Source organism: Sceloporus undulatus, chromosome 4, assembly GCF_019175285.1.
Source record: "Sceloporus undulatus isolate JIND9_A2432 ecotype Alabama chromosome 4, SceUnd_v1.1, whole genome shotgun sequence".
Taxonomy (NCBI): domain Eukaryota; kingdom Metazoa; phylum Chordata; class Lepidosauria; order Squamata; family Phrynosomatidae; genus Sceloporus; species Sceloporus undulatus.
Window position 1 is genome coordinate 216,082,826 of NC_056525.1, and position 25,877 is coordinate 216,108,702.

Genomic DNA, 25,877 nt, shown 5'->3' on the forward strand with positions numbered 1-25,877 from the left:
GTGAGCCTTTATAACGGTGACAAAATCACCATACTTTACTAATTGTTTCATTTGCTGAAAATACAGTGACTAGTTACCTGTGGCGTAAAATGTGTCTCAATACAGGATGCTATCTTTCAAAAGCATGGGAAAGGAAGTAGCAAGGTCTCCTTCCTTCTTCAGTGAAAGCTGAGTTTTCAGTAAGTATGCACTAAAACCAGTTGGGCAATGATTATCAGGATCACCCTTGAAGAGATCATCTTTTATCTAAGTTGTCAGGTTATATTTATACGGAATATTTATCAAGTATTTATTTATTTAATATGTTGCCTTCTCCAAGAGAGGGACTCAAGGTGGCTTTTAAAAAAACTTTATTATAAAGCCCAGTATTCCCTTAGTCTTTCTCCCCTACTTCTCCATATGATTCTCCTTAAACATTCTGACCTAGAATTTAACTAATTTCCCCCCAATACAATAAGATTAGATGTGAATAAGACTTGGCTTAGAAGTAGTCCATCTTAAAAAAAATCCACCTGCTACCACCTTAAAGGGATCCAGGAGTGTGCTTTTTAAGTTATGGGGAAACAGGTTTGCCCACTGTATGGGGAAACACAGTGGAAAATGTGTTTAGTGTGCATGTACCCAGTAGCCTTGCAATCATAGCATCTAGGTGTATATACTCCAAATGTTCAGGCATATATTTGCATCTATGTTACAGTATGTATCATAGGTATAGCCCTTTCATGCAACTTGGAGAAATGCTATTGGGGGGGAGGATTTTTTTGTAATCTGAAGGTACTCCAAGCCGGGGGGGGGGGGGAGCAACAAAGGCAATTCACTTAGAAAACTACAACTGCAGCTATCACTCAGAGAAGTTCTTCATATTCCGATAAACAAACTTGAGAAATATTTTACACAATAAACAATCAGCATTTGTGCTCTTTATGCAGACCTGACCTTGCTTGGATACTGAAATCAGAAAAGATCAAGCATCTTCATTGTTGTCTGGTTACTATTACCACTGGCTATTGTTACCAATGTTTCCAGGAAGATTTTAAGGGAGAAACTGCTAAACACCTGTAAGCCAAAGACATTTTCTTCTTCTGTTCAAGGAAAAGGAGTGTTTTGACATAACATGGGGTAGGAGGAGTTAATCAAGAATAAAATTCCTTATAGAAGCTATTTACTACTTGTGATAGGCCAATGAAGATCCACAGATTCTGAAGGAAGAATACACAGGAAGCAGGGAAAATGTTTATTGCCCTGATACTTCAGGCATTTAAGCCAAACATCTGGTGTTGAGACACAGGATCTATACCACTTTTTCTCACAGAAGTTCTGAATTCTCATGAATCCAGAACATGGGCAAGGAAACAGATCAGAAGCCCACCAAATGAAACTACTTCCAATATTATTTTTTCCCTATAGCTCCTCTTGCTTCCACAATAATTTGACTTTGTCAGCATCAAAATCAGGAGAGGCCAAGACTATAAGAATATATTTCCTACCCATTTAAAGACTGATAACCTCTATTAAGTGGAAGAACCAGAGCGATTCTGAAAGGTCCAAAGTGGTACAGGACACAAAAATGCCAGGAGCCATACTGCAAAATCCATGTCATCTTTTTATAAAATGCCAACAGTGCATAAATCATAACACCAAAAAAGAAAGGGCTAAAAAAATCCTTTTTAAAGAAGCACTGTTAATCTTTTCATTTTCTTTTATGCAAGAAAATTGTATGTAGAACAATGCTGCTAAAAGGCAGCCAAATGTCCTTTCTTCTTAATGAGAAACAGGTTTATCAACAGGAAGCGTATCAGAAGATACTTTCTTCTGCTGCAAGTCTAGTTCAAGGCACCACTATCTTCTTTTTACACGGGGGTCATATCTATAAAGTAAAAACAAAAAAATGATGAAAAAATGATACATCAATGCCAGGTTTTGAATCTAAAAGTTAAATGGTTAAAGTTAAAAGTTAATTCACATGGACTGTAACCTGCCCCACTTCTTCATTTATATAAAAAACTTTCATTCTACTTTTCTGTTAAGGCCCTCACACAAGGTCTCATAAACAAGGACTAATGCTTTCATGACAGCGAACATCACAAACATTATAAAAAGAATTAGTATAATTTAAAGCTTGATGTATCAGGCTAGGATTTAGGACATGCAGTATGACAGTCTCCGCAAGCTTGGAAGATTTTTGGTTTAATGATTTCTCATAAAAGTATTTCAGCCAAAAAGGAAAGGAAGCCTCATATGAAGATTTCACCTTCAGATAGTTCATTAAACAAAATAAATATGTGCTTTATATCTTAACATATTGAAGACCAATATGTTGGTCTTGCTATGTTTAATTCACTGTGAGGAGTTAATTCATATGGTGGAGTCTATCAATGTAGAGCAATCATTCAGACTTTTGTAATTGTTTGAATGTCCTTGAAATAAAGCAAAGTATATGCTCATCATCCAACAACATGTATAAATCTATATAGAATTCATGACCCTTTACTTTATGGTGGCCAGCCAATCTTTCTGAATTGTACAGGTTTCCACATACATAACCAGCTATTGTGGAAAGCAGTCAGGATGTTGAACATTACAGCCAGTATTAGAAGCTCCATGATCCCAAATACCAGTTTCCATGGAACACAAGAAGGTGAACAGTCAGGCACATCTCCATCATGCCTGGGCCCCAACAACTGAACTGTGACCTCCACAATACTGGCCACAGAGGGAGTAAAACAGTAAGTTGGGCACTTCATCATGTCTGGACTTCATCTTAATTTTGGCTCATCTTCTTTTTCCTTCCCCTTGTGACTTATTTACACTGTAAGCCTGAGGTAGAGGACTGTCAACTTCACTGTATACTGCTGTGGGGGAGTGTATGGGCAAATAGTGGGATATAAATGCTTCAAATAATAAATAAATAACAGCACAAACATGAGGATGCTGTTGAGTTCATGCTCTGTTTGTGGTTTCTTACAGACTACTTAAGATGGACTATGTGGGCCTCTGGTCTGAACTAGCATCCATAATCAGATGTTCTTATTGCTACTGTGAAGCACACATACTTCTGCTTGATACAAGTAGCTGTAGAAACATTCCTTGCCATAGGCTGGCCAGAGGCACAGAATCTATAGTGACCTGACATCAAATAGAAGTTTCGGCTGGCTGCAAAATTTAGGGACTACTGTCTAGTGGGAAAAGAAAATCTTTCTTTCCAGAAACATGGATGGGGCACTGGATAATTTTTGTTCAGGATTCTTACACATGTTTTTTTTCCTGCCCTGCAAAAGTTAACTGTTGACATGGTGTACTCATATATGTTTCAAAGTTACATGTGTTGGTCTTGTGTTTTTTTCATTTTTGTGCAGAACATGCAGTCACATACAGTTAAGACCCAAACCTTCAAAACAATACTGGCATGTTATCTTTTACACACAGCAAGCAGCCCACATTATTTAATGAAAAGAAGGTCCTCACCTGAAGAGGTCATCTGCAAGTGATTCCTCTCTGTCATGGCGAGTCTGTTCCTAGAAAAATTAAGTGTGTTTCTTTAAGAGATACAAAGATGACTTTTTCCATAAAAAACATTACAGAGATGTGCTCACTTGTAAATATCATGACTTTTCTTGAACAGGGCAGAAGTGCAAAAACACTTGCCCCAATAGAACTTTGCACACCCACCCAAGGTGATTGCCCCATTCCTCTTTTCTATTCCAGCCCTATCATGGACAAGGTCCTCCAAGAGTCAAATACAACATCCTAGTATTAGGCCCTTTCTTTCACAAACTTTTATCATGAAGTTTGCAAATTCTAGGACAAAAGTTCCCATAAGACCCTTTTCATCCACCTGAACTGTGTTGAAATTAATCAGCCAACAGTTACATGGATAAAACTCAAAGCCTGCATTCAGAATTAATGATCATCCATGCCTTGTCTTTATAAACCATGGTAAGCTTCAGATTCCTCTGGTTTCCTCCTCTCCCTTCTCTCTAATGCAAAAGGGAAGGATATTCTAGATATAAAAGAAGCCATTCATAAGAAAAAATATTAGTACTCCTTACCTCCATTTCTTGCCTCAGCCATTCTTCCATCTCAGAATCCTTTCTAGCATGAGCAGCTATCAGATCTGACCCCCCAATAATGTGTGGAAGCTGTCCTGCTCCAGGATAAGCTACCTATCAGACAGAGTATTTATCAGAATATTTCTCGGCAAACCTTTACTGAATTGTATCCAATGATTGCATGACTAGAAAGCAGGTTGTGCAATTGCTCTCTCCTGCTCCAAACCCCATGAAATCACTCTACACAGGGTTGAGAAGGCATCTGGAATGGCAAACAACCTCTCATCACACTATATAGCCTCCAACTGTTCTGGAGCTTCCTTCCATCCCCAAACTCAGGAAAGAAGGGAAAGAAAATATTGTTGGCATTTCCTATTCTATGATCATTTTTTGTACTGACAGGAGGACGTTTTTTAGATGGACTGTTCCCCCTATTTGCTCCCACAGTCAGGAACATAATCTAGTAAGGTTTGGTTTGAGCATCCCTTAACACAAAAAAGCAACCAGCACAAGCCAGTCTTGTGAAACCATTAGCAGCTTTCTCCTTGCCTTTCTACATGCTGTTGCAGCACTTCCATTCCCCTTCCCAAGGGAGACAGTCACAAAAACATGCTTTTGGCCAAATACCTACCTTTTTAAATTTTTTGAAGTTATTCAAATGCCCATAATTTCTTTTTGTAGCACATTGAACATCTTTTCTTGATTCACTAACAACCAATGATCTAAATTCAGTCAGCAGAAGTCTGCTGGGTAGATTACAGCCTCCTGCAAATGTATCAGGATTTTTCTTCAGAGAGGGGAAAAAATAAGATAGTCATTATTAAATTCATTCTAATAAAAATCCCTTTATAATTAAATTACCATTAATATATTCCCTTGTCATTAATTTTGAGACTGTACTCCCGGATTCTGTATTCCACATTTTAAAACTAACTTCATTTTATCAGCAAAACTAAAATTGCATGCTGTTCCCTATAGCTATTCATGAACTATGAAATATTTGCATCAATGTATTCATCTAGTACAAGTTGAGGATTCCAATTCCAAAAATCCAAAATCTGAAATGCTCAAAATTCCAAATGCATTTCAGCACCAATGTGATACCACAAGTGGAAAATTCCACATCCGACCTCACCTGACCAAACTTTGTTTCATGCACAAAATTTAAAATACTGTGTACAAAATTAACCTGTTACATGCTGGGCTTTGGTTCCAAGATCCCTCATATATAACAAAATCCATGTTTGCTCAAGTCCCATTAAATACAATGACACAGCAAAAGAGTGTCCCTTATTAAAAATGGAAAATCAAGGTGTGATATTTGAAATGTGTACTTTTTAAAAACATTTTCAAACCGTAAATGCTTGAATCTGTGTATAAAAAATCCGTGTATAAGAAAGGCCAACTGTATAAGTTGTGTATGAAACATAAATGAATTCTGTGTTTAGATCTGGATGCCATCTCCAAGATATTTTATTATGTTTATGGAAATATTCCAAAATCCCAAACACTTCAGGTGCCAAGCATTTTGGATAAGGGACACTTAGCCTGTATTTCCAAAATCATTTATTCTTTTTTCTGTATGATGAAAACTTTCTACATCTCTCTTTCTAAATAAAACAGGAAAATAAGTCTACTTCCACAGTGCTTGTTTCCTTAACAGAATAATTAGTATGACGGTTTGTGTAGATAATCTGGAAGATAATTTAAAAAAGTGACTATTAACAAAGGAGATGGATTGTTCCATTACTTTCCCACTTAAGTGGTACCTATTTATCTACTTGCATTTGCATGCTTTCAAACTGCTAGGTTGGCAGAAGCTGGAACTGGTGATAGGAGTTCACCCCATCATGCGGCACCCAGGCCACAAACTGCCAACCTTCCGATCTTCTGATCATCAGAACTGGCGCCTTAACTACTAAGCCATCGGATTGATATAAATCCAATCACTGACCCAAGGACCAAACTGAGGCTGCATCCACACTGGAGAAATAACTTGGTTTGGCGCCGCTTTAACTTGTCTGGCTCAAGGCTATGGAATTCTGGGAGTTGGAGTTTGTTGTGGGGTCCAGAGCAGAGGAGAGCTCCGCTCTAGGCCCCACAACAAACTTCAACTCCCAGAATTCCATAGCCTTGAGCTAGGGCAGTTAAAGCAGTGCCAAACCAGGTTATGTCTCCAGTGTGGATGCAGCCAGAGTGAACACTGGGACCAGGAAAGCATGGGCTTGGCCCATGCTTTCTTGGCTCATCCGCTCTGACTCTATATTTCCAGAAACGAAACGTTTATTACCGTATATACTCGACTATAAGTTGATCTCATGTATAAGTTGAGGGCAGGTTTTGGGACCAAATTTACAGATTTTGATATGACCCGTGGATAAGTCAAGAGTAAGACTTAGGGTTATGTAACAAAGGATCTAAAAGATGAAGCAAAGGAAAACAATGTCAAAGAACTTACAAAATTTCAAGAGGCATAACTGTTTGTGTTCACACTGAAACATGTATGGATGAAAGAGGAGAGGTGGGCCAGTCCTTCCAGGACAGATTATCCTCTTGCATTTCAGCAGGGAATGGTTTCTGTTTTTATGAGGGCTGAAATATATTACTAACACTGACCCATGGATAAGTCAACTCAGATTTTTGGGGTCAATTTTTGACTAAAATTTCAATACTTATACATACAGTAAACTAATTTTTGCCATCCTTGCCATCACAGTAATCCCTTTAATTTGAAAGAGAGACTGCCCTGCAATACAGTCGGCCCTTCTTATACAGGGATTTTTTATACACGGATTCAAGCATACACGGTTTGAAAATGTTCCAAAAAAGTATAAATTTACCTTGATTTTCCATTTTTTATTAGGGACACCATTTTGCTATGTCATTATATTTAATGGGACTTGAGCATACACGGATTTTGTTATACACGGGGGATCTTGGAACCAAACCCCAGTGTATAACAAGGGTTCACTGTATTTTGCGTCAGTTATATGTGCTAAATATTGAAGTGAAGGCACTCCTTACATTTGAATCATTTGTTATACATTCTGCTGGTTCTTCTTTTAACATCACCTCTTGCTTTACAGCTGGAAGGATCTGTTCTTTTTCTTGCTGTTTAACAAAAAGATGTGTGTACATATTTTTTAGAATATAGTTTATACTACTGCAATTGCTGAAAAAGCATGGCTGAAAACAGTATCAATTCTAGCATCTGTTTGATTCTTTAATCATTCTGTGATTCTTTAAAATTTCCCCTTTATCTACACTAGAATTCAAGCAGAGAGGGAAAAATTAATTCCCAAGCATTGAGCCAGTCTAGACCGGTCTCAAACTCCATTATTTCTGCAGCATGTTTTGGACCTTGGTTTGGAGCTAGCTTTTTACCACAACTGTTAACCAAGTGCAGAACTCTTACTCATATGAGTAAGTTTAAGATGGTACATGGCATTAAAAGGGCACACAGCATACGAATAAGTTTGAGATACAACATGGCATTACTTTGCCCCCAGCTATAGGGTACATAGTAATTTTATTAAATGTCTTTTTAAAAATTATTGCCTGATTTATTAGGGTGCCCTTTTAAATTGTCAAAATATTTTAAAATGCTCTTTCACTAATTAATCAGCTAAATAAACATGTATTAGTAAACTTTTTTTTAATCTGAAGAGCAACTGAGTCACCCTTTAAAACCCCATAAATCCAAATAATATGCCCACACATGAAACAGGACAAGCTCTTTCCATTCAATTCAAAATAACTACACTTGTCCCTCCACATCTACGGTTTTGACTTTTGCGGATTTGATTATTCATGGATTTTATTAATATGTTTCCTCTAGGAATATCTAGGTCCTCCAGCACAACTCTATGATCAATTTTAACCAAAAGTCGCACTGAAGGACCTAGAGATTACTAGAGAGAATACTCCACTAGGCATTTGTAGTTCCTCCAAAGCAAGTCTATGGTCAGTCTGGTAAATGTTGACCACAGAGTTGTACTGGAGAACCTAGAGGTTCCTAGAGAGGTGTTCTTTCAGGTAAAAACATAGTATTTTTGTTATTTGCAGTTTTTCCACATTCACAGGGGTCCTGTGTCCCTAACCTCAGAGAATGTGGAGGGACAAGTGTAGTTTTATGCTAACATACTAATACTGTGAGATGCTGCCCATATAGATCTAAATACAAATTAATTCCCAATAGAGTAAACTCACTTACTGTATTAGTGGGAACTACAGCGTAGGTTTTACCAAGCTATCACTGGCACGTTACAGAGCGCCCAAAATGGGCGCTCTGCCGGCACTGCCGGTTGCTGCGTCCAGGAACTGCAGCAGTCAAACCGCACAGTTCCCGGACACAACAAAAAGAAGCCGCAAAAAGTGGCTTCTTTTTGCGCCCCAGAAGTGGCGCCACAAGTGCCCAATGGCGCACTTGCAGCGTCACTTCTGTTGCGGGACGTGTGGATGCTATGCATCCACAACGTCAGATGGCGGCACCCGTGTAGAACGGGTGCCACCATTTTGTATGTCACCAGGACGTACTAGGGTTAGGGGCATGCGTAAAGCACACCCTTTCCTAACCCTAGTACATCCTGGGGATGTACTTTACGCCCGCACGGAACGGGCCATTGATTTAATGCATCTACTCATGACTAACATCTAGATATAGGTGACATAGTTCTGTAGTAATTTGAAGGACCCAACTAAACAGTTAAAAATACACTTACCAAAGCCTCTGGATTTGTTGAAATACTTTCTTTATTTTCTAATTTCCTTTTCTTTTGTGCACCCTGAGCACTTTTTTGTTCAGCCAAATCTCCTATGTCCTCTTCCCAATCCAAGTCTTGGCTTGCAAAGACAAGTTCTAATGAAGCGTCATCTTCTGCCAAACCATCCAACTCTTTTCTCTTTTTTGATGCAGGCTGTCCAGAAAGAATACTTTCAGTGGCAGACTTCTCTGATCTTTTAGTCTCTATGATCGGCATCCTACTTGTATCTATACATGATGACTCATCTGTTTTCTGGTCCAAGGTACATAGACCTTTTTGAAATCTTTCTGTGTTATTTTCCCACAGCAAGGAATTTACAGGTTGAGTATGACCAGAACCCTCTGATGACCTGACTTCTTTCTTTGCATATTTTGCTAATGACGTTTCTCCATCTTCATTTCTTCCTCTTAAAATTAAAAAAGAAGACACTTAAAACAAAAATTCTGTCCCTTTAGAAACACATTCTAAACACACATTCACAACTGTTTATATTTTCTCTTTCTTTGTCCGCCCTGATCTCTGGAAGGGCGGTATATAAATAAAAATTTTATTTATTATTATTATTATGATGTTGCCGATGGCTCAATATGAATCCAGACACAGTATACTGGATCCATACTAAGTCATACTGTATTTGTTGTTGTTGCTATGTGCCTTTGAGCTGACTTCAACGTATGGAGACCCTATCATAGTGGTTTCTTGGTAAGATTAATTTAAAGTAAGTTTGAAGCAACCTTCCTCTAAGTCTGAAAAAGTGTGATTTGCACAAGGTCATGCCATGCGTTTCCACAGCTGAGTGGGGATTTGAACTCTGATCTCCCAATACTAGTCCAACACTTAAACTACAACACTACACTGGCCCAAGTCATGCTCTAGCCCCACTGAAACCAATGAATACTCAGGATCCAACCAAGCATACATAATCAAGAATAAACCACATGTACTAGAAATGAAACACAAAAACCATTTTACTGTACACTTTAGTTGCACTACTTTCAAAGAGACTTCTTTGTTAAACTACAAAGGTTACAAACAGCTGAAGCTTATTTTTATCATTAAGCATAGGCCTGCAGAAAGCTGCATGTGAACACAATTTAACTGAACCACTCCTAACACTAATAAGCATTTAAACTATGCAAGCAAGGCTCCTAGGAGTAAATGTGTAGGAATTTCAACTGAGAATTTCCTGACTTTTCAGTTACTATGGAACTAGAATATTTCAGGCTCACAGATCTTTGAGAACTAAGGACTGTGCAGACAGCCCCTTTTACAGCCAGATTGGGGCTGCAGCAACCGCATGCCGTGGCCCCGATCTGGCCTTTCCAGGGCGCGAAAATGAATTGCAAAAAGCAGCTCCTTTTTTCACCCTGGAAAGGGTGCGATAACTGCGGTGCGACATCTTCACAACTTTCCTTCGGCACTGCGTCATGTGGACACAGCTCCAGAGGAATGCCATGGTGCCATTGGTGCAGGGTGTCACGCTACCCTGGGGGCGGAGCCGGGACATGCATCATATGGATGCTACACCCCAATTCCGCCCCAAACACGACCTTTAAGACTGATCTGCACAGGGCCCAAGACTATTACAAAAATAGAGGTGAATGTCCTGCATTAGAGACTGCAATGAGCAACTTTTGGATGACAGAATTATATCAATATGATATGCAACCATGTTAGTGAATTACAATAATGAAAAACTGCTGTAATTGCTCAATGGGAGAAGTTATTCACTGGGACCTCTGCATATCAGCCACACTTTTGGTTGCTCTTATACAACGATCCTAATGGCGCAGCTATGTTTCCATCTCCCTTATGAGAATACAAACATTATGCAACAGTGCTATCCAACTTCATGTGATTATATGTCCACTTACAGTTATACAACTTCTCAACAAGATGCAGCCAGATGTATAAATCAGAACAAGAAAGGTGCTTAGTTTTCTGATGTTAAAAATCAAAATTAAAACATATGTAAACATACCTCTTTTTGGATGCTATCTGAAAGTAATTTGTGATTGAATTCAACTGTTGTGAATCCCTCTGTTTATTTGTGCTACACCCTGAAATTTTAGAAGGAGAGAACGCTGAAATGTTCTGGTCAGTACCAGGTTTTCTATTTGATGTGGGCAATACACCTCCTACATTTACAGTGCTAGTTCCTGCTGGATGCACCTTTACTGTATTTATATCCTCTGGATGCCGTTTTCTTCTTATACAAGCTCCTTTATTTCTCTTCTCTTCTGTTAGTTCCATACTATATAAATAGGAAAAAAAATGCCGAGTTAACACAAGATAGGGCTAAAATCAGTATCAAGGTTAAACACATCACTTATGCAGTAAGCTACAGGAGTTATCATAATTTTTTCTGACTTTCGTCTCATTAGCATCTTTAAAAAATAATACTGACACCTAGCAATATGGAATACTTCTAAGGATTATGTAAGAGGAGATCTTAAAGAGCTGATCTCTCAGTGACAGCTTTTCTTTACTCAAAATTTTTTATGGAACCTGTAGCTAGAACATTTGGTTGTCTCTCCTGTGAAGTCTAGAAGACAGGGGGTACAATTAACAAAATAAGAGAAGCTGCTTTGAATTTACTATATGTAAAGTGACTGGAGCGTATTTATATACAATACAATTTCAGGGAAACAACAGAAATTCAAATAAACATAGGATATATTGTTAAAATGATGATCTTCATAATGATGTGATTTAGGGCTATTTAAATTTAAAGGCAAATTTTATATGGTTGCTGGTCATACTTTAATTACATGGTAGGAAATAATAATAATAATAATAATAATAATAATATATTTATACCCCGCTCTTCTAGCAGTATAAAGTAAACTATTTTACGTATTTGTTGATCAAAAGAAATTGTACAATATATAAAAATTAGAATATGCACAGGGCTTTATGTTCTATAATTCCACAAAATCCTAGGTGGTAAATAGTTCATCATCTCCACTGAAGAGGAGCACATAAATCTAATAATTGAATTTCTGATGTCTGATTAAAATTCATTCTTTATAAAGGATGGTAGCTAGATTCACAGTATCTTACTTTCAAAATCTTATTTATAAATACATGCTTAATTTACCATGTATCCATCAGTTGGTCCATCTCTGTGTCAGCCACATAGGCAGTGATCTCACCTATGATACTGGGCATTACAGTTTCATCTACCACTGCAGGCTGAGAAAGGCTTGGTCCTTGAACAATTAATGCTGAAGAATCAGGCTTTACACCTACAGTTTAAAAACATCCAAGAAGAATAAATACTAGGAATTCACAAGCACACTATTTCAATTAGTCTTTGAAGGTACAACCTGAAATAGCCAAACTAATCTTTGTGATTCCTTTAAGTTACTTAGGCCTGTTACAGACAGCCAAAATAAAGCTGCTTCGAGTCACAGTGGAGGTATGGTGTTTCAATGATGCATGCATCCTAAGAGTCCAGAAGCCACACCAAAGCCACGCTCCAGCTTTATTTTGGCTGTCTGTAACAGGCTTTAGTGTTGTATGTACACCTAACATATGGAAAACCTCTTTCATTATCTTCAGTTCTCAACTGAATGGTGAAATACAGGGCTCACAACCTGAGGAGGCAAGTAATTATTGCATATACTTGTATATATGTATAGAAATTTTAGTGAACCAATTGACCCAAAAAACAGGCTTGACTTATTCTCAGGACAAGGTACTGTACTTTAACTCTTTTTGAAAAAGGAACCACACCCTACTCTGAGCAGAGTGGTGAAAGGTAAGAAATCAGTCTGTCCTGGAAGAACCTTAAAGAAGCACCAACCCCCTCCTACCCATTCTACCGTAGCACTGCTCCTGGCCTTTTTGAATGCCTAGGTGGCAAAATGGTGGCAATTGCAGCAACTCTTTGCACTTTCCCTCAAAGGAACACTTTCAGTTTTTGAAGGACCTGAATAAGACATTTGTGTATATTTGTCAGCTCTACTGAGTTAAAATCAGACAAAGTTATCACATTAAAGTTCAAGGTTGTGATCACGACTAATGTAGTCACCATTTTCTTTGCTTTGCCTTTTCATCCCTTTTGATATATGTGCATTTTCTTAGCTCTCCCAGTGCTTTGAAACTTAACCTACACAGCCACCATCTACCATAGTTTCTTCCTCATCTATCCAGCCTACAGGGTTAGCACAAACAATAAGTAAGTTCTTTGGCATCATTTCCCTTTGTTTCATCCTTTATAGCCTTCGCTGGATACTGCTAAGTTTTGCTGACTTATCCATGGGTCATATCAAAATTTTAGCCCCACAACCTGCCCTTAACTTATACATGGTGTTAACTTATTGTCAAGTACATACGGTAGTTCCACGTGTGTAATAGGGGATACTGGCTCATCTGTTTCAGGACACTACCCATGCTGCAAGTTTAACTCTTTTTAAAACTTCAGACTTACAGAGACAATTTGTGATGAGGGCAGGGTGCTTCTGCTATTCAAAAGCAGACAAAAGTTCTGCTGGCCATAACAACTCCTTGGGTTTGCCTAGGAAAGCAATCTGTATTGTATTGTGATTTCCAAAAGACTATTGAAATTTGTCTGGTTATTTTGAGCTGGCTTGAATTAGAACAGTAATGAAGAGTATTTATATCTCTTATTGAGGCTATGCAACAGTTCAGCACAGCATTAGAGAACAATGAGCCACATACAAGCCTAAATGACATTGTTTGAAAAGAATATGTCATGTAGCACACTTAGTGTTCTCTTCTATTGAACTTCAAATAACTGTAAGGCTTAATGTACAAGTAGATGTACAGAAAGTAATAGGTCAGTGAAAATCAAGAAAGCGAACACCATTGAAGAAACAGGAAGCAAGCTTTACCTCCTATTTCTATATTAGCATAGCACTAGATATGCACCCAGCTGAAAAAAATAAGTTATTTTTCACACTATCTGCACAAATACCCTGTAATTTTACATACATTTAAAGTGCATTTCAAATGCCCACGTGCATTATCTAGGACCTGCTAAATCTTAGCCAGGAACAAATATTGAATTCCTACCAGAGGAAAAGAACCAGGAATTTTGTCTTTTCCAGCTTAGGTCCTTTGCCATTACACAGCGTACTGGCACAGCATAACATCCCTCTCAAAAGAAGGTGGACATGCATATATACAACAAAAAATATATGCTAGATAATACTGGGGGGTTTTACAACTCCGTTTGAAGCCTAAGTATCACCTGCAAGATCTACATACAAAAACATAAAGACTCATCATTATCAAAAGCCATTATCATCTTGTTTGGAAGAAATCTATGCAAAAATGCTTCATCTCTAGAGATATTTGCTATACACAATTCTTTAAAGTAAAAAAAAACATAGAAGAAAGGGAGTTGTTGGTTTTTTACCTGTTTCAAGTGAAGCTTGAGGATTACAATAGTTTTCAGTGGATGCAAAGACAACGGCTAAACCAATTTCTGCTTCTGAGATTGTCCTATATTTCCTCCTATCAGTAATAAAATACACTGTTAGAAAAACGACTGTCAATCATTCACTGAACAATATTCTCAGGAGGAAAACACTTAAAAATTACAGCAAAAGACTCTGTATTTTACATGATGTAAAGTATTTTTCCAGTGATGAAGGGAGGGAATCCTCAATTGGGTTAGTTCCCTCCTCTCGCTCCAATAGGTCAGGAGCGTTCTCTCTTTGACGTCACCTCTCTTAGTCCCTGCCTATTGGAGCCAGAGGAGAGAACTAACCCAATTGAGGATTCCATCGCCTCCATCGCTGAAAACAAACATATCACAAGGTAAGCCAATGTTCATTTCACGTATAATCCACAGGGCTGCATATACAGTACTCAAACAGTCTACCAAATCTTTTCTGTTCACCACTCTTACTCCTGCAAATCTTTTCTTGATGCATTCAGACTAATACAAACGGAGTGCAGCTTCAAGTGAGAGTGCACACATATACTCACGGACCTTTTTTAATCCTAGGATTTACAAACTAGCATCATAGGCTCGGTACAGTCGGGCCTTACGTGACGTCCTCATCATGTGCTAGGGTTGCCTCGGGCCACTCCGCTGACATGTGGCCTAACCCTAGCATGTGACATGGCGTCCACACGGGGGCTGCCATGATTATGTCACACACGTGCTGTGTCCAAACGGCATGGCATGTGTGTGACATCATCGCACCATCCCAGGCAGCTTACAGCAGCCTGGGTGCAGAACGCGAAGGAACTCCAAAACAGAGCTCCTTCTGAGGGCGCGCCTCATTCGCGCAGCCACCAAATGGCTGCGGCTCCCGGGGTGTCTTGGGGCATAAAGCCCCAAGGACATCCCTTTTCGGGATGTCGCTTCTCCCTACTCCCAAAAAGTGCCGGATTGGGGCCTCAGTGAAGCAGCCTGGCCCCAATACCTGGAGTAAAGGGGCACGTGCAAGCCGCCCCAAAGGGGTGGTCTATACCCCGCCATAGATTAGTTCAAGAAAACTACCATTGTTCAGTCACACTAAGTGGGAATTTCCTACCTACAATCTTGCATTCAGAATTTATACCTAAAAGCTCCACATGCAGGAATATTTTTTTTTCTTTTACCAGTCTCCACCTTTCTTCTAATTTCCATTTTGGTGGCCAAGTTTATAGATCAATCCTTTTTTAAGGGTCATCTATTTGTGCTTTTCTCTATTTTGCTGTTGACACATACCCAGTAAGGAATTTTGGAGGCAGCTGCTATTTACATTCTCTATTGTAGGCAGACACACAAACAGCAGCAGGGTTAATTAATTTATTTGATTTACATCCCACTTTTCGCCCAAATGGGACTCAAAATGAGAGTACTATCTACAGTCGTCCCTCCAGATTCTCCGGAGTTAGGGGAACAGGACCCCTGCAAATATGAAAATTTTGTGAATAAGGTAAGCCCCTCCCACCTCCCCTCTGATGCCTGGGATAGCTGTCTGAGGCATTGGAGGGGAGCTCACCCGGCTCTTCCCCTTCTCCCCAGCCTTTAACCAGCTCTGGGAAGCAAGTTAAAGAGATAGGAGGGGGGGGGGTAGGGGGAAAGAAGCACAGGCACACGCCTGCTTATCCTCATCCTCTATTCTCATCTCTTCAGCTGGCTCTGTGACAGGACTGGGGGGGTAAAGGGATGAGGGGAAGCCTGCATGTGCCAGCTTCTTCTCATCCCCCCATCCTCTTGTCCCTTCCCAGAGCCAGCTGAAAGGACAGGAGGGCGAAGGGATGCGGAGAAGCTGGCATGCACCGGTTTCTCCTCATCCCCCCACCCTTCCATCCCTTCAGCTGGCTTCCTATCGCCGGCTAAAGGGATAGGATGGTGGAGTCCACGAATAAACAAAACTGTGAATCTGAAGTCCGCAAATCTGGAGGATGACTGTATAACAGAATCCCATTCTTTGTCAGGTCAATTTTTGCTGCACTGTTTACTGCTAACATCCTGCTATGTTTCTCCAGCTGTCCTTGACTATTCTCCCAAATGTGTTAAAAAGAAAAAAGGGCAGTGGGGCAGGCATACAAAGAATGTGTAAAAAGGAGCTTCTTTTCAGAGTTTTGTAACTTTGTAATAGTTTTGTTAACTGAGGTATGTCTGAACTAAGATATCAGCAATCCTAATTTAGTCACAGGCAATGCCACCACACCTTTCCAAAACAGCTGTGACTGTATCTTTCCATTTCCTCTCAACATCAGAAATGGATGCTTGAGAGTGTGTAAAACCTATTTCAATGACACAAATGTCAGGTGTTGTCAAAGAAGCAGCATCGTCTTCTGATGTCACCAGTTTTGCTTCTCCTCCTCCAAGTTTAATTGCTGGACTCAATTTTGCATACTAGAATTAAAAAAAATAGCACATAACTTTCATTAATGTGGCATCTTTCTATAATAAATACAAATTGTTTCAAAATTTGAAAAGGAAAACAACCAATAAGAGGATTCCTCAGCCTCAATAAACTAATCTGACAAAAGTGATAATTAAATTGAAGTTTTCTTCTCTCTTATTGTTATCACATTGCAATTGGCCCTCTGCATCCACAGATTATGCATGTAAAAATTCAACCATCAACAATGTGAAAATATTTTTTTAAAAAATACTGCCATAAAGCAAACATTGATTTTGTCATTTTATGTAACGGACATCATTTTACTATGCCACAGTATATAATGGGACTTGAGTATCCATGGACTGTTATCCACGGGGAATCTTGGAACAAAACCCCAACAGATACCAAGGTCCCACAGATACCTTGCCATATAAAACCTATAATTTGGACTCTTTTATCCAAGCAGCAAGATAATGTAGGAAGCTTCTGTAATTTAATAAAGAGAGAGCCCTCCAGTTTGGATACTGCATTGCATGAATAGCAATAGGGATGAGAAAGACATGGGAAGAAATGGGCAACCCCACAACCCATTTTATATCTCCCTGCATAGAGGAGCAAGAGTCTAAGTCCCTGGGTTACTGATCTTTCAGTCAATTTTCTACCCACTTAAAAAAGCTCAGTGTCCCTTGTCTTTTGTTTATATGACTACAGCTCAGGAAATTATTCTAAATAAAAAAGATACAGTTGGCCCTCTATATCCATGGATTTTTTGTCCACGGATTGAAGCATCCTCAACTTGAAAATATATTTTTAAAAAACAATACTCCAAAAAGCAACTTTGATTTTGCCATTTTATATAAGGGATACCATTTTACTATCCATTGCATTTAGTGGGACTTGAGCATCCATGGATTTTGCTATCTGTTGGGGGTCCTGAAACCAAATCTCAGCAGATACCAAAGGCCTACTGTACAAAATTGACTGAAAGATCAAGAGCAGTTTTCCAGTTCGCATGCCGGGGGGGGGTTTTTCCCGGGGGGGGGGCCAAGTGCGGGGGGCGGGGCTTCTGCCCTCCAGGGGTGGGGCTTCTGCCCCCTTTTCAGCGGGAGGAGCCTCTGATTCCTGCCCCAGCATTTGCCAGCCCCTGAGGGTCCCTTTAGGGGCCGCCAGAGGCCGGCAAAAGGGATGCGGAGGATGGCTGACCGTCCTCCGACTTTTGCCAGCCCCTGAGGGTCCCTTTAGGGGCCGTCAGAGGCTGGCAAAAGGGCCACGGAGGACGGCGGGCCATCCTCCGGCTTTTGCCGGCCCCTGAGGGTCCCTTCTGGGGCTGTCAGAGGACGGCAAAAGAAGGGAAAGGCAGGAGGAGGTGGCTGGGCCAGCTGCCTTCTCCTCAGCCCTTTGCTTCATGGAGCCCTTTCGCGCAGAGCGAAGGGAAAGGCAGGAGGAGGATGCTGGGCACGCGTCCCAGCCCCCTTCTCCTCAGCCCTTTCGCGCGAAGCGAAGAGAAGGAGGACACAGACGCGCATGCCTCTGTCTCCTCCTTCCAGGCGCCATTTTCTGGCTTCCCGCTGTCTCAGAGAGACAGTGGGAGGCCCGAAAATGGCAGGGAGGAAGCGGAATGGGCATGTGCCCATTCCGCCTTCTCCCTTGCCCCGTGTCCAGTGAAATGGCATCGCGTGCCACCCGTGGAATAGGCTCACCATCACGGATATATACCTTAGGCATGCAGTGATTTGCCAAGAAATCAGAATTCTTATTAGTAACCTTCAGAAGGAACACAGATTAAACATCCACCTCGATTATGTATCAATCAAAGCTATTTGATCGATCAGACTACATTTGAATACATATTCACTTGAATAACAGGGTCAAACTCCTGGTCCAGTCACAACTTCATGCTCCCATGGGCTCCCTACCCCATGCATAGAAACTGAAATTGGCCATCTGCGAAAAGGCATCTCTGAGTAGTGGACAGATTTTAGTGCTCCATAGTCCCCATCTATGGTTACCCACACACCCATGTGTATCTACAGCCATTCAATGAATGTAAGCCAGCTTTATATTATCGACATAGAGCCCTTATTTTAGAACCTTTGGTTCTCCAGACATATTGGACTAAAACTCCTACAATTCCTTACCACTGACCACATTAGGTGGATTTGATGGGAGCAGAAGACTAAAATGTCTACTGGATCAAAGTTTCCACTGCGGTTGCCCTACATGTTGAGGACACCTCAACTGTGCTACAAACATAAACTCAGTATACAGAAGCATATTAAATTCTTTTCTTCAAAGTCTGAACAATATACATAGAGCCAATTACCTGCTTAGCAGTTAGAAACACAAATGTTTTCCCCTTGAAGATTGTTTTTCTTCCTGGACAGATGGTCAGATCTAACTTCTCATTTTTGATACTTGGCTCATTGACTGGCGGATAAAAGCTGTAAACAGAGGAAATTATTGTAAAATGGTGACTTATACTTTTAAGTGCTGTTACGTGGCATTCCATTCTACATTGCTTAAAATAAAAATCCTTGAAACCAGGAAGGTGCTTTCCTTTCACTGTTAAACAACGCACTTCATGTTGTTAAACAGCATGCTTAAACAAAAGGAAGCACAGAACAAGGACTCTGAAGAAGATTTTTACATATATGCAGGATGATATGAGAAAAATCATTCTTGCAGGTATTGAATCTAATCAATTAGGGAGAATTAAGCAGTACTACAATATCAGAGAACAAATATCTGGATTATTTTGGAATCTATCACATTACCTTTCAGGTGTTGGGAACTTCTTTTTTGCCTCAATGGCCTTGATTAATTCAGCAAAATATTCTGGCTTCACAATTGGTCGACCACAAATCAATGCACATATTGTCTGCAAATACAGGGGGAAATTGCTACCGTAATTCTCAATATATTAAAAATAATGTGGAAAATTGCAACCATAATTCTCGCTATATTAAAAAAAACAGTGGTCCTCTTCCCATACCTTACTTCACTCACCTCATATACATCCACTCAAGCCATTCACTGGTTGATAATATCCTATAAGAATGAGGCTCCCCAGGAGCTGGCATTGCAGTATAAAAGGAAAGGTTGAGTATCCCTTATCTGGAATTCTGAAATCCAAAATACTTCAAAATCCAAAATTGTCCACATCGATAGCTGAGATATTGATATCTTTGCTTTCTGATGCTTCATGTACACAAACTTTTCTTCATGCACAAAATTATTTAAAATATTATGTATAAAACTGCCTCCAGGCTATGTCTAAACATAAATGAATTTCATGTTTAGACTTGGGTCCCATCTCCAAGATATCTCATTATATATATGCAAATATTCCCAAATCCTAAAAAGTCTGAAATCCCAAACACTTCTGGTCCCAAGCATTTTGGATAAGGGAGACTCAACCTGTATACTTTCAGTGTCATTGTCCACCTTTACCATTGTTAATGTCTTATTACTTCCTCTCAGCAACCCTCTCATTATAACTGGAAAATTAGAAACCTCTGAAATTTCCAAACCCATCACTATGTTTCTCAACTTCTATCCTCATGTAACTCATTCAACTTCGTTTCTTCTGTACTCTAAAAAATTTCTCCCCAGCATCTTTGCTGATTTAATACCATGTAACATTCCCCCTAATTTCTAGACGTGGGACTTCTTTATTAGAATAATTAATGACCTCCTTAAAATCCACATGCTTCAAATAACTATGCATCTTAACCTTATCCTGATTATGTTTCTATCAAATTACTCATTGAATAACTGTCAGTGTTTGCTATTCATTTTTAGTATGTCCAATCCCCCCTCCCCCACAATTTCCTTCCTACCAGCTTTCTTTCCTTATTCTATTCCACAATAGCACTTTTCCCCACTAGGTGACCGAGACTGCAATACTATGCCCACATCTAGGATTAACCCTATTAACAAAGCAAGATTTACTTCCACACGTTGTCTGTACATTTGCTCTGTAAGACAATCTCATACAGAACCCAAGCCTTGTGCCTGGCAAACGATGTTATACAACTCCATTACTTTCCACTAAACCATCATTTTCAAATCAAACACTAGGAAAACAGATAGGAAAATTTACATACAGAACTGCAATCAATTTCATGGTAATAAACTGTCTGAAAACAATCCACATTACATTTGTAAATCAGAAGTGTTCACACACACACACACACACATCCATACAACCTACCTTCACAGTAATTTTGACTGAGACCATAACAAGATGAGTACATTCTTCTTTCCACTCATTTACTACATGACCTCCCAGCTGATGAATACTGTTATTCAACATATTTTTCTGTGAAACATCCAAGCATGAAGAGCAGACAACCAATGGCTCATACTCTACTCTGCAAAGTAGTTTTAAAAAGGGGGAGAGGGAGAGAGAATATTTATTTGTGTGTGTGTGTGTGTAGTGACATCATTTTACATTTCATTTTATACAGGGGCGATGGGACAACTGCCAAGAGTTTTGGGGACCATCTTTGTCCTTCATAGAAATTTAGAGGACCCCACCCCTGACACGCCAACCCTCCATTTTAAAATTACTTTGTTAAATTCTGGTTAAAAATGCCTCCCCTACAGCCCCTAGGTCACCGGGGGGTGGGGGGATTCTACCATGTTTGGGGAGAGGGCTGGTAATAGGCTCAGGAAAGATCTATCCAGGAAATAAACTGTAAGGTTTTACATCCTGGTTATACAAAAAAGCTCTCCTACAATAACCAGGAAGAGAGGCAAAACTGCTGAGTTTTTCTTTAAATAAATACAGAATGGTCTTACCTAAATTTGCTTTCAAAGACTCCAAAAGTTATTCTGTCTCCAGATTTCAGTGATCTAGGAATACCATTTCGTAGCTTCTCTCCATTAAGAAAGGTACCATATTTAGATGTGTCTTTTAATGTTAACACAGGAAGTGAAGAAGTCTGACTCTAAAAACATAAAATAAAGACATGAAAAACAGCTCTCCATTTCATTCTTAGCTGGCCATACCATCTGCTTTATAAGATGTAATGTAGTTTTTGATGCTCAGCATCTTTTCTCCATCGTTCAAAGTCTATTTTGCTTACAGTTTTCAAAATTTCCACTATATCCACATATAACATTGTTTACACAATAGGTTTAAAAAGAGAATACAAAAGCAGGCAGTTATTCTCCTGAAGTCACTAAGATAAATCATGTATTTCTCTCTGCAGCCCAAATGGCTCCAACCTTTCCAAAATTGTCAATCATGCCCTTGAGAACCTAAAATGAGGAGTAGGATCAAAAATAAAAGGGCTAAACAGACCCTTTCGAGATTATAATTCATTGTTTCAGGTCAATTAATATCCAGGGAAGGAGTTGTGGACCAATGGAGCTCTCTAATTTCTGGTGTAGGCTCTCTGGACATTAAAAAGTTGTCTGCCCTGCAGATGCTTCAATGGAAATATATATATATATGCTTTAATACACTAATTTTTTTGTGACTTAACATGACACATTTATACTTTAAACCCTCTGCCTAGTAACCACTTTATCCATTTGATATACTGTACTAACTCATAAAGAAAAAACAACAACCTTGGTCTTCAAATCAGAAGGACAAATTTGGATTTAACTCTAATTCACAGTTTAGTGCTGTATGTATGCGCCTTTCCTTTCACTTCCCATTCTTTTGGCTTAGCTGCAAGGAAATCAGGAGCAAGCAGTTCTGTTTTGAGAATAAACTACAGTTTGGTGAGTTTTCTGATCTAATAATTGTAGTTAGTATTAATTATGGTTATATACCAGCAGCATCCTACCAGCATCATCATAGCCACACTTCTGAAATTAGTTTCTTCAGGCAAAAACACAATTTAAAGTAAACATAGCTTGTCCCAGCTCAACAAACTATGGTATGTAAAAAATAGAAATAAATGTTTCTGATCTCTCTGGAAGCTGTCAGGTCCACAAACAAGCACAGCGTTACATAGGTCTCTATTAAAAACTGACAGCAGCAAAGACTTATTTATGCCCCAGGTATCACAATTTGACTGAATTGACAATGGGCCCGTACACACAGGCCAAAATAAGGCTGCTTTGGGTCACTTTAGATGTATGCTGTTTAAATGATGCGTGCATCCTAAGAGGCCAGAAGCCTCACCAAAGTCACGTTCCAGTCCTAAGCACTGGAGCGCAGCTTTAATGGAGCTTCTGGCCTCTTAAGATGCTTGTGTCATTTAAACAGCATGCTTCCAAAGTGACCCAAAGCAGCTTTATTTTGGCCTGTCTGTACGAGCCCAATGTTATGTTCTGTAACTGCACAACATACTATTAATGTTGTATGATTGGTGTGGTTGACAGGAAAAAAATTGCATGGTTATTTGGAACAGTATGTTTGGTACTTACAAGGTTCATTTGAGGTTGACTAACAGAAAGAACTGCATGGCTTCGGCTGATTGATTGATCATTCTGAATTAAAACTGCACAATTCTTGCGTCCTACAACATACTCAACACCAGTTAAGAGGTGGTGTAGTTGTGCTGAAATTTAAGAACAAATTAATGTTAAAAAATTAACCAGAAACTGAAAAATAAGAGGCGTTCATGATTTAAAAATATATGCTAAAACTGCTGGAAGACTGAAGCTGAACAAGTAAGACAAAATGTATAGTACACTTGTCCCTCCATATTCGCTAGGGTTAGGGGAACAAGACCCCTGTGAATATGGAAAAACCGCAAATAACAAAAACACTGTTTTCACCTGAGACTAGGATCCTCTCTAGGAGTCTCTAGGTCCTCCAGTGCAACTCTGTGTTCAATGTCCAACATACACTGACCATAGAATGACACTGGAGTAGCTACAAATGGTCTTTCAGTGAAACTTTTAGTTAAACCACAGAGTTGCACTGGAGGACCTAGACAGTCCTAGAGAGAACATATTAATGAAATCTTTGAATAATCAAATCTGCAAGTATCAAAGCCGCAAATATGGAGGGATGACTGTATTTCCAAATGAGGATATGTATAATCTACACAAATTCATGAATATTGCACAATATCCATATTCACAATTATCTCCCTTACATGTTGTATTTTCAGTGTGTATCTCACTCTAAACTATTGCCGAAGTGTCCTTTTTCCATTTCAATTTTTTAATCAACATATACCATATATACTCAAGTCGACCTCATGTATAAGTCGAGGGAAGCTTTCAGAGTCAAAATCCTGGATTTTGATATGACCCATGGATAAGTCTAGGGTAAAACTTAGGAGGCCATAAGGAAGGATGGAAAGGGGGAAATACCACTTCAGTCCCTCCTTCTCTGGACCTCTCCCAATTGATTCCCAGGTGCTAAACTGGATTGAGAAAGGAAGCAAGTGGATTTAAAATGGAGAGTTGTTTCCATAGGAAGCAAGCTCTTGCAAAATGAACTGAAGAGGTGGTTTTAAATGGAGAGTGCTTTTTGATAGGAAGCAAAGTCTTGCAAAAGGGATCAGAGAGAGAAGCAAGTGATTTAAATGGAGAGGTTTTTCCATGGGAAGCCAGGTCTAGCAAAACAGAGCAGAGAAAGATGCAAGTGGGTTTAAATGGGGAGTTGTTTCCATAGGAAGCCAGGGGGCTTGCAAAACGGAGCAAGAGAGAAGTAAGGAGTTTATCAGACAAGGGAAATTGGAAGTATAATCCAATGCCAATCCAAGGGCAATCATGGGCTTTAACTTTATTGCGTAATAGACACCACACGCAATTTCAGGCAACGGCAAGCTATTTTCGGACAATGGGAAGTCAGTTTGAATGCAATTTGAATTCACATAAATACGCTGAACTAGCAAATTCACGTGAATGCGTTCTGGCCCCACTTTCATTTCATTTGAAATTAAGAGAAATTCCTCCCGTGTGATAATGTCCTAAATGGATTTAAATGGTGAGTTTTTCCAATTGGAAGCAAAGGTTTGCAAAATGGACCGGAGGGGTAAGGAACTGGTGTTAAACGAAGATTGGGGCATCAGGCTTGCTTGCTTTAGGACCTTTCTAAGCACTACTGGTGTACTGAGCCTTATATAAGTCTACCCAGAATTCCAGGGTCAATTTTGGGGCATGAATTTCTCGACTTATAGTCGAGTATATACGGTAATTATTAAAGAATGCCGCTATATATGAAGACAGAAAAAAGTATGATATGGCTGTATTGGTGTGTTGTTGGTTTTGCAATACGTTTTTGCCACAGTTAAAATGTAACATTTACATTTTACAGGGTATAGTTACGTTTTACAGGGCATAGTTAAAATTCCCTGTTTATATATATCCTATGGTGCAGCATATGTTTCCAATGAGTAATTAAAGCCAAATTATTAACCCAAATCTTGGGAATTGTAGCTTCTTGTGAGCTCTCTGGCAGAGAAGGCTAAATGTCTCACAAAACTACAGTTCCCAGAATTCCCTAGCACTGAGCCTGGGCAGTTAAAGCGGTCTCAAACTGGGCTACTTCTGGTAGAATTCAATGATATAACACTGTTAGTATGTCCCTAAACTATGGCCCTTTAAAAGCTTTTGGACTCCAACTCCCAGAAGCCTCAGCCATGTTGGCGAAGAGTCAGGGATTCTGGGAGCTGAAGTCCAAAGTCCCCTTAAAGGGCCACAGTTTGGGGACCACTGCTCCAAGCCCTACGCCACAAGCTGGCTCTCCTTTCCCCAGATAAAGCCCCGAGGCTGCAGAGTAAACAAGGGTGAAGCAGCTGTGAAACCAAGAGCCAAGGTTTCTTCCTCACCTGGGCCTCCTTCGGCTGCAGGGACCAGCTTCCACATCCTGAAAGCTGTTCTGCGCCCGCCCGCCTCGACTTTTCGGCCTCTCGGGAAGCGGTTTTCCAAAAGACGCTCGGCTCTATCCTTGAGGAAATACGGCCGTCCTCTCTCGCTGGGCACGCATGCGCACTTCTCCGAACTCTCCGGCAACCATAGAGATCAGGTCCGGAAGTAGTGACTGCATCTGTGCGGGGGAACGCGCGCCACCTACAGGTGCGGGGTGCAATGACACCCCAAATCTTAAACACAGAGGTTGAATTCAAAGACCAGGATGAGGATGAGGATGATGATGATGATGATCTTTTCCCAGAACTGGGACTCAGAGCTGTTTCACGACATTAAAAAAACAACAACAGTAAAATTGTTGCAGCTGAAATGTAATAATGTCAGATAATAATAATAATAATGTCATGTAATAATGTAAGATACTCTTCTTCATCCTTGAATTGTTTTGTTTTTTT

At 39.7% G+C, this 25,877-nt stretch overlaps 1 protein-coding gene across 3 annotated transcripts; it reads right to left on the reverse strand.

Annotated features, from left to right (window-relative positions):
* Nucleotides 1-1,219: 1,219 nt before the first annotated feature.
* Nucleotides 1,220-25,546, reverse strand: NBN (nibrin). Of its 3 annotated transcripts, XM_042464727.1 has the most exons (16): nucleotides 25,383-25,546; nucleotides 23,023-23,156; nucleotides 21,439-21,587; nucleotides 20,849-21,008; nucleotides 19,410-19,513; nucleotides 18,959-19,076; nucleotides 16,456-16,643; nucleotides 14,199-14,296; nucleotides 11,913-12,060; nucleotides 10,794-11,066; nucleotides 8,771-9,218; nucleotides 7,074-7,160; nucleotides 4,681-4,836; nucleotides 4,050-4,163; nucleotides 3,466-3,515; nucleotides 1,220-1,867 (listed from the first exon to the last, which is right to left on the reverse strand). In XM_042464727.1, exons 1-16 carry the CDS (start codon nucleotides 25,417-25,419, stop codon nucleotides 1,840-1,842), a joined length of 2,292 nt encoding a protein of 763 aa, XP_042320661.1. In that variant the 5' UTR covers nucleotides 25,420-25,546; the 3' UTR covers nucleotides 1,220-1,839. The 3 variants fall into 3 exon arrangements, with proteins under 3 accessions (XP_042320661.1, XP_042320662.1, XP_042320663.1); XM_042464728.1 differs by lacking the exon at nucleotides 7,074-7,160; XM_042464729.1 differs by lacking the exons at nucleotides 23,023-23,156; nucleotides 25,383-25,546 and having other exon boundaries at nucleotides 20,849-21,003; nucleotides 21,439-21,568.
* Between the last annotated feature and the right edge of the window lie 331 nt (nucleotides 25,547-25,877).